The sequence below is a fragment of the Adiantum capillus-veneris genome, chromosome 8 (assembly GCF_014529385.1).
Source record: "Adiantum capillus-veneris isolate H3 chromosome 8, ASM1452938v2, whole genome shotgun sequence".
Taxonomy (NCBI): domain Eukaryota; kingdom Viridiplantae; phylum Streptophyta; class Polypodiopsida; order Polypodiales; family Pteridaceae; genus Adiantum; species Adiantum capillus-veneris.
The window spans coordinates 132,514,578-132,527,602 of NC_140938.1; the positions used below are offsets into that span (position 1 = coordinate 132,514,578).

The following is a 13,025-nucleotide window of genomic DNA, read 5'->3' on the forward strand; positions in this document are numbered from 1 at the left end:
TACGACGACGTTCTCTAGCTTTTGATTTGCCTTTCCCCTTCAGTTGTATCTGTTTGGAGATAGCTTGGACTAGCTTGGTCTCAGTTTTATGCATCTATTTGAGGGGAAGTGTTGAGTATCTCTTGGATTAGAGATAGTTTGTCTCCTGGATTGGAGATGTTTGGAATTATCCCACATGTAGTGGTGCAAGGCTGTAGAGCTACTTAAAGCTCATTTCATGAATGAATAAACCAAGTCTATTTTGCATTACATCTCCTTGTTTATGGTGAGCTTGTGATGGCTTAGCAAATACTCAAGACCGTGTTTATGAGTCCAAGTTAATTGATCTTGGAACCTAATTCGCTTGAGTGATAATCTAGCCATACACACTCACTTGTGTGCACGATGTTTCTCTTTCATCCACCCTAGCTAGCACAATCCCATTCCCATCAAGCAGCCGACTTAAATTAAAGCAAGGACTCATTAAAAAATAGCCAGTGCATCCTCTTACTGTTGAATACAACCAGCGCAAATTCTCTCTCCTCTCTCTACAAGCTTTTGTGGCGCCCCTCCACTCACGCCTATTGCTGTCGGATAGCCACCGGCTATTCCTGCCGGTCCCCAGCACCATTATAAACAGCCAGCGATTTCTTCTTTCTCACACAGATTGCCAGCGCAAGGAAGAGGAGGTTCTGCCAAAGGACTGTAGGTGATCATGTGACCTTGGATTACGGAGTTCGCTTTCCCGCACTCAAAGCAACAAGTACTGATTGTGAATACGCAATACGAGTTGTTTCGTATTTGTGCTTTTGCAGCAGGTACTCCATCACGGAGAAGGAGCAACAAGGCCTCGGCCCATGCTCAGAGTTTCTGGGAACGGAATCGGGAATAGTCTGGAGAGCTTCACAACACACAGAAACAAATTTGGGAGCCCGTCTCTCGGGAATTTCCCGCAAGGGAAGGAATTGACCATCGAGTCGGAAGATTTAGAACGGAGGGGTCACTCCGGTTCATGTGCTTGTAAAAAGATTCTCCCTAATAAAAAATCTCTATAAGGGGGGACCAGCCCACCTGCGGGTCCCAAATACTGTGTCGATCTTCTCCCTCAACTCTTTTGGTTGAAAGTTTATTTACTTTCAGCTTGTTGAGTATTCGTGTGCGCTCCAGTTTGTGACAGAGAGAGGAACTACTTAACACTTTTAACAAATTCCTAGAGTTGGTTGTATTAAGGAAGCTTGCTAGGACCTAATACAAAGGCATAGTACTCATGTTTCATGAGAGTTTTCAATCATGCTTTCAGGTGTTTCACTGACCAAGTGAAACATTTTGGCCACTTTAGGCATTTTGCATTTCAGGGCAAGTGAAACGTGTTGCGTCGTGACGCTGCAATAAACTCAATTCATTTCTCGTTGAGATTGGAGAGTGAGTTCTCTTTGCCAGACACATCCTTACCTAGTGTGAAAATTTTGTGGATGTGACTTTTGATCAAAAACTTGGAAGGGAATGTGGCACGCTCTATCAATATGCTTGTGTTTAAACTTTGAGAGCGTGGTTGTGGCATGCATTATACTCCTTGTTCTATTTCTCTTTTGAACCATTCTTGTAGAAATTTTGGAGGGTGAAAGAAAATATTCTTGCAGTTATGTATGTTTTCAACATTTTTGGAAACAAGTTTCATACCTATGAAACCCCATTTCGTAATGCATTTCGAATTGGCCTTTGTGGCACTACAAGGCGTGTTTCTGATCTCCACAATACCTCTAGAGAAAGAGGGCTTTCGGGCTTGGCACGAAATGGTGAACCATTATGTCCTATGCTATCTAAGAATCGCAACTAGGCGCACCAGTGAGGAAGGGAGATAAGTCACGGTTGGAGGCTTCTCTCACTGGGTTGGACCACTCAATCAAAATCGCAAATGACCTAAAGACATCATTCAAAGCTATCGTCACTGAAGCATAATAAGGGTAAGCTCAAATCGGTGATGGTAACTCCTCTTGTCAATTCCTTAAAAGACCACTTCTTTTATGTTTTCAAGAAAAAACTAAATTTTCCATTGAAGGTTATGTCATGGAAAGTTTCTTCTACAAGTCACAATGTCTAAGCTTGAGTCTCGAGTATCCCCAAAACTACCACCAAGGTATCTCATCAAAGCATCAACCATTTGCCACTCCAAAAAGGGCCCACAATCTTATAGGACGAAAGTAAGACATGACTCATCACAGCCCTCATCCAAGGCATCTCGTCCAGGCATCAGCCATTCATGACCCCAAGAAGGACCCACGGCAGAGTTACCCGGAACGCGGAACGGGAACGGCGACGGGGACCCTCGCGGAACGGGGGAACGGCCCAGGGTCCGGAACGGGAACGGCGCGGAACGGGAGGCATAAAAAACACCCAAATAATGCTTGAGAAGGGAATGGGTGTGAGGGGGTGCATTTTAATTTTTGAGTCCTTGCACACTAAAAAAACACCTAATCTTCACTGCAAATTTGCAAAAAACTGCCTATTTCTTCCCATTTTTGAGAGTTGGCCGTTCCGGTATCAGGTGGTCACCCGGAACGGCAAAACGTTCCGGGGCGTTCCAGCTTGGCAGAGGGGGAGGGAACGGCGTTCCGGCCTTCTAGGGCCTACGGAACGCGTTCCCCGGTAACTATGACCCACGCTCTCACATAACCATAAGAACTTACCTCATCATACCAAAATTTTGTTTAGGGTCATTAAGGTTTGAAGGAGAAGGGTCAAAGGAAAAGCAGAACATGCAGACGAAAAACATTCACGAAAATGCATGAAACTGTAAAGAAAAGATATTAGACTTAACTAATAAACTAATATAAGAGCTCTCTTGAATGCTATTTCTACAAAAACTCAACTTGGAAGTCACTAAGATCAGGCAGATGAAAGCAAAGTGCAAAATTCTCATTCAAAAAACATTAGTCTTACAACGCGAAGCACACAATCAAATTGCAATTTGAAAAAAGAAACAAATCTGTTCAACGTCTGGAATGCCTGAACTTCACAGGTTGTCCAAACAACGAGTGAAAGATCACCCCTTTATTATGTAAAGATTGGACAAAAGTCCCACAACCCTTCTCAAGAGAGGAAGATTACAAGTACACAGCTAAAGAATAGAGGGCTTTTGAGCTGTCCACTAGTAAATATACGAGAAATTACTGAGGAACTCGCCTTAAAGCAAACATTTTCCCTTAAATTTACTGGAAACAGCTCAATTAGACTCACACTCAAGGTCATGATGTTGCAATACTCAATTTCACATGACGGATGATAATTGCTGAACAATTTTATCAACCCCTCATTAGTACTCATTACCACTCTAATTTCTGCATAAGCGAGCCTTCACTTGCGATGTTCCTCCTTTGGATATTATTTTATTAAAGCTTACTCATCGCATGTCATTTTTTTCCTTCATTCCAGTTTTATATGATCCCCAATAATGTGCACAACTAAGCTATTGATTTTGGAAGTTGTTATGGCCCGTTTCGATCATCTAAATGGGTTCTTGCTCTATATCTTCCTTAACCCACTGGAAACTCCCAAAAAGTTTAGCAGGGCTCTTGCCCTATATCTTCCTTAACCCACTGGAAACTCCCAAAAAGTTTAGCAGAGCTCTTGCCCTATATCTTCCATAACCCACTGGAAACTCCCAAAAAGTTTAGCAGAGCACTTTTACAGTTTCTCTGTACAACAGTTTCCTGCCCTGCATATGCTTTCGCCGCTGAAACCTAGTCCGAGCTAGTCAGGTGTTCCAATACCTATACCAGTTATTGAATTAGGTGGATGCATTTGAGAGGGCAGTAGAAATGAGACAAGACACAGGGTCACACGGCAGATTTCGAAGTAAACCTGAGAAGAAACATCACCTCTTTTTTCAGCATCAGCTTCTTACTAAGCACGTTCCTCGACTGAAATGTCACATTGGAAGCCATGGCACTGAGAAAACCAGTCCTACGAAAGAAACAATGCATAAAGAGCGTTAAAAGGGATTCTAAATGCAGGATGTTCATATCAGGTGTAGGTATGCGTGTGTGCGGGGATTTGGATGGGTGGGTGGGGGTATAATAATAAATGAGCAACTGACCAGTTGAAAGATGCTTCAGTCAGAGATGCCAGTGCCACTCCCCCAACAATCGGTAACAGAGATGCCACAACCAGTAGACTGGGATACTAGAGCAACAATAAAATATTGGTAGCTTAAGGCTGTAGCTCAGACACAAACCATTCAATAGATGCAAGAAAGTTTTCAAGACGCACCTCTCCCAAAAATAATGCTGAAAGCAGAACAGAAAAGAATGGCTCCATGGCTTTGATAGTGTGCGTAAATGAAACAGCAACTTTTCCAAGACTCATGTTTGTGAAAAGATTTCCCATAGTGTGTACACATGCTAAAGGCAGTATTGCAAGAAGCTGCCAGTTTAACAGTTGAGAGTTTCAAAAGCATGCATTATAGCCAAGAGCAAAGAATACCAAATTCAACTACAACTCATCATTTACCTGTGAGGAAGACACTTGTGGTTTTTTATGAAGACCTACTGTCCACATAGCAGCAGCTATGAGCGAACCCACAAAAAATTGAAACTGGGTGACGGTCACAGGAAATTGAAAGACTTTCAAAACCTGCATGCAACATTTTCATTTAATGATGAAAAAAAGGCACGATTCCATACAACAAGAGGCATTTGCTTGTATAGGCCTCAACAAATGCTTCAGGAAATGGGCATTCTTCATCCTATCACTTGGCAGCAGTTCGTCTTTACTCATATACATACATCACACCACAGTTTGAATGAGAATTCCTAGGACATGAAGGATCTTTACACAATGCACATGAAGCCTAGTTAGAGTTCAAATAAGCACCACCAAAGATATGAAATGTCCTTTCAGCCTCATCCTTCCAAGAGATTGAATATCAATGAGATTGATATTGCAATAGACTTCAAGATATTACTGATTTCCGATAAAAGTTTGGAAGGCTACATGATCAGTATTGAGGTTCATTTTTCAGACGCTTTGTACTAGTAGTCCTCAGCCATCTGTTATAGCCCTTGCTTATTCGTTGGCCACCACTCTAGGCTAGAGCATATACACCATATGGATGGTTCGAACATGTGCCCCAATAAATGCATTTCCACATCTTTTATGTTGCAAGCCTTTTTAAGCGCTACTTGATGAATTTTATGGTAACCCACATTTGGGTCAATTATATAAGAGATATGTTGGCTTCACACATTGTGGCGGTCTCTCCCCCAAGCAACCCCCAGCACCTACAGAGCTATCATCTGTTTGTCCTCGTGTTCTCACCATGGAATCCAGCATCCTTGTGCATGGTCTGTGTTTTATGAAAGTCTGTGTTTTATGAAATTCGGTCTTGGTTTTTGTATTATATGTCTTTCTTCACTTCCGTTGACAAGGGTATCAGGGCGGCAAGCTTGGCACCTTTACATCAGCCCTTCATCATAGTTTTTGTTGAACAGCCACACCACTACTTTCAAGAGCTTCATATATATATATTATATTTGATCTTCTGCTGCTTCTTAACAGCATGTGGAAGCACGCATGAAAGAAAGAAGGAAGAAGTAGAGGCGCACCCAATGTGGGCGGAGCTGTCACAAAATGCTGATGTGTCAAGCCACTGAAGAACGGAGACAACCTGCAGATCCCGGCCGAGGGGCCTAAAACCTCAGAGAAGCAGAAGCAAAAGAAGCAGCAGTAGAAGTTTTACCAACTTGCAAAGTCTTGCAGAGTGGCCTATTTTTAAAGACGAGTTCCCATCAACTTAAGGAATCCCGTCCGATGGGGCCCAAGGGACCTAAAGCCTTTAAATTAAAGCGGGACCAACACACACTCAATCACATGGAGCATGATGACGTGGCATGTCACGTGACACATCCAACCCTATGTGTCCGTGGACAACCTGCAGCATGACCAAGGTTCAGTTCAGTCAAGTCAGTCTAGAATAGGAAGTGATCTAGCATTTTTGTGAGTCTGTTCGCAAACCGTGCATGACCTGTCACTTAGTGTAGATACATATCCTCCGGCTGCACACAGCATGATCATAAGCATTCCCATCAAAATCCATCATAATCCTTCAAGGGAATTTTCCAGTATATTTGACCTATTTTCCCTATTTTTGACATTTTTCACTTATTAATTTAAGTGACTTTTGTTGGAAAGTAGGTAGGGCAAATTGAGCAAGTTTGTATATAAGCAAACCTAGGCTAGCACTAATTGGCAAAAGAGGCAGCAGGGGCACCATTGCTCAACAGGCAACTTCTCAGCAAGAACCCTCTTGGTGGCGTTTTTCCTCCAAGCAAGACTCCCCTTCATCTAGAGTTTTCATCAACAAGTACCATCGCCAGAAGACTTCATCACTTAGTGTTTTTTCATCAAGCACCCATCGCCCAGACCACCTCAGACCTGGAGTTTTCCAGAAGCCCAAATCGCCCCCTTTGCATGGCATTTTTCAGCAGATTTCAGCCTTTCACCACCTAAAGGAACAGCAGATTTCAGCCATCAGAGACCCAACCATATCAGCGTTTTTGGTTCCAATGATTTGCAGCCATTCGCGTTTTTGGGACAGCAACAAATCTGCGACAGATTTCAGCCAGTAGCGTTTTTGGACAGCAGTACAAAAGCATCAGTTTTCAACCCTTAGATCAGTCTCGCTATCCCCGTCGTCCTCATCGATCTAGCCTAGACTTGCATCAGTCACATGCATCCACTTTGTACCAGTTTGTGCAATCAATCGTAGACCACTCTCGCCAACGAGAGTGGGGCCTTTGGAGGAGGGTTTTACAACGTCTTTGGTGTCGTATTCTCTTCTCTCTCTATCTCTTAGTCTCATACATTTGCACGCACAGTGTCCATTCACTTTGTTTATGATCATTGCACTCTCTCATTAAGAATAGAAGGCTCTCCCTTCCATAAGAACAAAAAAGAACCTTGAGCACATTATGGAGCACTCATCTTGAGAAAAGAACAACATTCATTCCGCTGCTCCTTATATTGGTATTAGAGCTTTGGCAGTGTTCTGTATCACTCACGGAAAGAACCACTGAATTTTTTTTTGTTGGTGCGGTCGCACGTAACCCGAGTCCTCTTGGGCGTGTCGATTCCTAATCGTGTTTTTAATTGTGTTTTTGAAGAGTAACAGAAAACCCAAGAAAGAAGGGCTTGTCCAGCCTCCCCTTGTGCCTCTTTTCACTCATTGAGAGCGGACCGTGCACTTAGCGGCCGGCCAATCGACGTGAGATGGGAAAAAGCAACCTTCGTGTGAGCGCAAGGCCGCCAAGGGGTGTTGTCACGTGACACATTCAACCCTATGTGTCCGTGGACAAGCTACAGCATGATCAAGGTTCAGTCAGTCCAATCAGCTTAGATTAGAAGTGATCTAGCACTTTTGTGAGTCTATTCATAGACCATGCATGCCCAATCACTTAGTGTAGATGCATATCCTCTGGTTGCACACAGCATGATCATCAGTATTCCCATCAGAAACCATTAGAATCAGTTACGGGATTTTTCCAGTGCAATTAGCCTATTTTCCCTATTTTTGACATTTTTCACTTTTTAATTTAAGTGACTTCCCAACAAAAGTAGGTAGGGAAATTTTGCTAAGAAAATATATAAGCAAACCAAAGTTAGCACAAAACGGTAGAAGAGGCAACAGGAGCCAAGCTCAGTAAGCAACTTCTCACAAGAACCTTGGTGGACTTTCCCCTCCAAGCAGGAAATTCCCTCACCTAACGTGCATAGCATCCCAATCCTAGCGTTTTGCATCAGATCTGCATCGCCAACAATACCCAGCACCTAGCATTTTTGCAAGGACCACAATTGCTAACGTTTTGATCATCAAATCCCCTGGCGTTTTTGGTTTTCGGCAGCAAATAAAGACCGGCAATTTTCACCTAAAGTGTAGCAGATTCAGCCCGATAAGAACCTCAATTTTCAACCTTAAGAAGTCTCTGTTTTCAGCCCTAAACCTGCAGAATTTCAGCGACAAGGACCCACAGAAACAGCCCCAAAAATCAACGTTTGGACCCGCAGCAGATTTCAGCCCATCGCGTTTTTGGACAGCAGTAGAAAGATTGCAGATTTCAGCCCTTAGGTCGACTTCGTCGTCATCGTCGACATAGTCTAGACTTGCATCAGTCTCATGCATCACCATTGTACCAGATTGTGCGATCATAAGTAGACCACTCTCGCTGACGAGAGTGGTGCCTTCGGAGGAGGGTTTTACAACGTCTCTGGTGTCGTATCTCTCTTCTCTCTCTATCTCTCAGTCTCATACACTTGCACGCACAGTGTCCATTCACTTTGTTTGTGATCATAGCACTCTCTCATTAAGAACGGAAGGCTCTACCTTCCATAAGAACAAAAGAAACCTTGAGCACAGTTCGGAGCACTCATCTTGAGCAAAGCGCAAACATTCATTCTGCTGCACCTTACATTGGTATCAGAGCTTTGGCAGTGTTCTGTATCACTGAAGAAAAGAACCACAAGAACTTTTTTTGCTTGTAGCGGTCGCACATAACCCAATGAGAGCGGATCGTGCAATTAGCGGCCGGCCAATCGACATGAGGTGGGAAAAAGCAACCTTGGTGTGAGCGCAAGGCCGCGAAGGGGTGCGCCCGCGGAAAAGAGCAGAACTCGGGTAAAGAGAAGATCCTTCCCTAACACAGATTGCAAGCGAAAGAAGAACCTCAAGAACCTCAAGAACTCAAGAACCTCAAGAACCTCAAGACCCTCAAGAACCCAAGTTCCTCGTGGACTTCAAAACCAAAGATCATAGTGCATGGTCATCACTCGAAGCAGAATGGATACTTCGCTTGGAGGTGATGAGCATGAGAGAGGCGAAGAAGAATTTTCCCCACCAGGAGGTTTTTCCGACCCTCCCCCTTCCCCATCTACGTCAAAGATTGCACTAACTCCTATGGAGGAGTTGGAGCAGATGTTTATGAAAAGGAATTTAGAACGCGAAGCAAGAAACGCAGAAAGAAGAGCAGAACGAAAAGCAGAAAGAGAAGCAGACAAAAAGGCCTACGAAGAAGAAATGGCAGCTATACAGCGTCAGTACGACTTGGAAGAAAATGAAAGTCAAGCCAAATTGGATCGCGAGAACAAAGAAAGAGAAGCATAATTTGATCGCGAGAACAAAACCATCAAAGAAAAGAGCGACCAACACATGAAAGAATTCTTGCGACTCTTTTCTCAAGTTCAGGCACAGATGCAAGAGATTCGGGAAAAGGAGACTCTCTCAGTCTCTTCTTCTCCAAAGCAAGACACACAGGATTTGCATGATTATGATACGCATGATGATTTGAATGATAATGATGAGCATGATGATTTCGATGACACTGACAAGCAGGATGATTTGCATGATCAAGATGTGATTTCTCACAAGTATGAGGATTTGCATGAAGATGACGTGCTTGTTCACAAGGATGATGAGTTAGTTGATGCTTTTTCTAGCAAAGCTAACCTCGTTGCAGATTCGATCAATCACGAAGGATCGATCTTGGCTCTCGAGCCTAGGTCCAAAGAACCCCTTCAAGAAGAACCGATCTTGGCTCTCGAACCTAGGTCCATTGAACCCTCACAGGAAGTATTATGTGTTCGCATAATTCATACGCACGCATTGTACGAGTATTTCATTCGTGATCGTTTCCTATATTTTAGTCAACGTCTTTATGTGATCCCTTTTCCTAGGCATGACATATTGTAAGTTGAGCACGTTTCACTCATGAATGAGCAGAAATGTATGCGGATTTTTCATGAAAAGCTGAAAAGTATGCATTCAAGGAAGTCGCCTTTCATGTCCCTTCCTTGGCATGACACATTTGTAGAAGAGCACATGAAAGTATGAGCACCAAGCATCGGCATTTCCGTTGTGAATTGCCACAGTTGATTGCTTTAGATCCGAAGAGAAAGATTCGATCTCATGGTTTGCGTGTGTGTGCTGAACGGTTTCGCACTCCGTATCTTTGTTCATCTACTTTGCATGCACAGTCTTTGAGGAAGACAAGATCTCACTTTACATGGAATAGGTATGTTCATGCTTTTGTGTTGGAAAAGGTTTCAGAAATTTTCAGCCATGGAGATTCTTGAAGGAGAAAGAAGCATGACTCTCGACGAAGTTGAAGCATAGAACGGCAATTTTCACCTAAGTGTAGCAGATTCAGCCCGATAAGAACCTCAGTTTTCAGCCTTAAGATGAATCTGTTTTCAGCCCTAAACCTGCAAAATTTCAGCGACAAGGACCCACAGAAACAGCCCCAAAAATCAGCGTTTTTGGACCCGCATCACATTTCAACCCATAGCATTTTTGGACAGCAGTAGAAAGATTGCAGATTTCAGCCCTTACGTCGACTTCGTCATCACCGTCGTCATCATCGACATAGTCTAGACTTGCATCAATCTCATGTATCACCATTGTACTAGATTGTGCAATCATAAGTAGACGACTCTCGCCGACGAGAGTGGGGCCTTCGGAGGAGGGTTTTACAACGTCCCTGGTGTCGTATCTCTCTTCTCTCTCTATCTCTCAGTCTCATACACTTGCACGCACAGTGTCCATTCACTTTGTTTGTGATCATAGCACTCTCTCATTAAGAACGGAAGGCTCTACCTTCCATAAGAACAAAAGGAACCTTGAGCACAGTTCGGAGCACTCATCTTGAGCAAAGCGCAAACATTCATTCCGCTGCACCTTACAGGTGTGCCCGCGGAAAAGAGCAGAACTCGGGTGAAGAGAAGATCCTTCTCAAACATAGATTGCAAGCAAAAGAAGACCCTCAAGAACCTCAAGAACCCAAGTTCCTCGTGAACTTAAGAACCAAAGATCATAGTGCATGGTCATCACCGAAGCGGAATGGATACTTCGCATACAGATGGTGAGCATGGGAGTAGCGAAGAAGAGTTTTCCCCACCAGGAGGTTTTCCCAACCCTCCCCCTTCCCCCTCAACGCCACGAGTTGTACCAAATTCTATGGAGGCGATGGTCAAGTCGATGATGGAGATGATAGCACAACAACAAGAAACGACTCGCGTTGCGATGGCACAACTAGAACGAAAAGCAGAACGACAGGAAGCCTTGGAGCATGAATGCCAACTCAGACAAGACACCTTGGAGCGTGAACGCCAACTCAGACAAGACACCTTTGAGCGTGAGCGTGATCAAGCGCGCGTGGTGGCCGAAGAACGACAGGCCGAGCGTGTGGTACAGAGTGAACAACGCATGCAAGAATTGGTACGACATGTTCTCGCTTCGAAGTCCGAGCCAGTCAAAGATGTTGGTAGTTCCTCAAGTGGCGCAAGCCGGGATGCGGACTCCAACAACCCAGTCACAAAGAAGTTGACTTTCAGTAAGTATGATGGTAAGATGGATGCTACAGTTATTCATTCTTGGTTGCATCAATTTAATTCTTATTTTGCGACAACTAAGAGAACAAGAAATAGCAAGGTTTTGACGGCAACTATGTACCTTGCCGATGATGCCATCAATTGGTACCACGCATGGCAAGAGGCACAGTTAGCCGTGCACCTAGAGAAAGCCGACGAATTCACGCCCCTTTCCTTCAATTGGGCTCATTTCCAAGACAAGCTCAAGGCGCGGTTTATGCCTCCTCAGTACCTAGCACGATTGAAAGAAGATTGACGCAATCTCAAGCAACATGCTATGCCAGTCTGATGAGCGCATGGCGCTATGTGCAAGTGAAAGAGCACGCGAGTGTGCGGGGTGTGTGCAGGGAGAGATGGCGAAGGCCAGCAGAAGCAAGCTGGGCGCTAGCAGATCAAAAGAGGGAGAGAGAGAGAGAGAGCACCCTACACGTGAGGTGAGGGGGATGATAAGTGAGTAAACTAACTCACTTGTTCCCTTTATTAAAAGTATAGGACCAATTTACAAATTAGTGGCCAAGTTCAATGTGAACTTGGCCAAAGGTTAGTAACCTTTAAAATATACATTATAAGGGCGCCATTTGGGCCTTTAACCGAACAACCTTCCACTTGAAGGCATAAATGGCACCTTTAAGCTACGTGACTCCCACCATCTCTATGCATAGATGATGATGTGCTTTGGGTAAGCACTTAGAGAGAGCATCGACTGGATTTTGTGATGTATGGACCTTAACCAACGTAATAAAGCCATCCTCAAGCACTTCTCGTATGTAGTGATACCGCACATCAATATGCTTTGTGCATGCAAAAAACATGGCGTTCTTTGCCAGACATATGGCACTCTGGCTATCACAACCAAGCATAGGTGCCTTGGCAGGCAAACCAAACTCACTGCATAGGCGTGCTGACCAAATAGATTCTTAGGAAGCCTCAGTGGCTGAAATATATTCAGCTTCTTTCGTAGACAATGCAACAATCTTTTGCATCTAGAACACCATGAAACAACACCTCCCACAAGAGTAAATACATAGCCACTTGTGGATTTCCGGATTTCCGTGTATCCACATCACCAGCCATGTCAGAGTCACAAAATCCCTCAACTCCATTGGTCCTTTACCATAGCAGAGGCATTTTCCCTTTCAAGTACCTCATAATGGACTTCACTACATCCCAATGCAACCTCCCTGGATTAGCCATAAATCGGCTAACAACTCCCACTGCATGGGCTATGTCAGGCCTAGTAGCAACCATATCATACATAAGTGAACCACAAGCTGAAAGCATAAGGCACACTTCGCATGTCATTGGCTTCGTCCTTTGACTTGGGACAATCATCCTTGGAGATCTTGACATATGGCTGTAATGGCACACCAAGAGGCTTTGCTTCAGCCATGTTATATCTGTCCATCACCTTTTCGATGTACTTTTCTTGCGACAAATACAATAGGCGCTTGTCTCTTTGCCGTGTAACACGCACTCCAAGTATATGTTCAGCTGCCCCAAGGTCTTTCATTGAAAACGCAGATTTCAGCTACCCTTTAAGAGCATCAACAGTGCTTCTTTTCTTTGCAGCTATCAACATATAGTCTACATAGAGCACAAGAATGATAGGGCTGCAATCCTCATCACGTTTG

At 44.0% G+C, this 13,025-nt stretch overlaps 1 protein-coding gene across 1 annotated transcript in view; it reads right to left on the bottom strand.

The window, feature by feature from the left end:
* CUE1 (Glucose-6-phosphate/phosphate translocator-like protein) overlaps positions 1-13,025 on the bottom strand; it is a 55,801-nt gene that overhangs the window by 11,197 nt on the left and 31,579 nt on the right. The window contains exons 2-5 of the mRNA XM_086518533.1: positions 4,489-4,611; positions 4,249-4,401; positions 4,076-4,161; positions 3,858-3,942 (exon numbers count right to left, since the gene is read on the bottom strand). Coding sequence (XP_086374659.1) covers positions 3,858-3,942; positions 4,076-4,161; positions 4,249-4,401; positions 4,489-4,611 — 447 coding nt within the window. The remainder of the gene's footprint in view (positions 1-3,857; positions 3,943-4,075; positions 4,162-4,248; positions 4,402-4,488; positions 4,612-13,025) is intronic.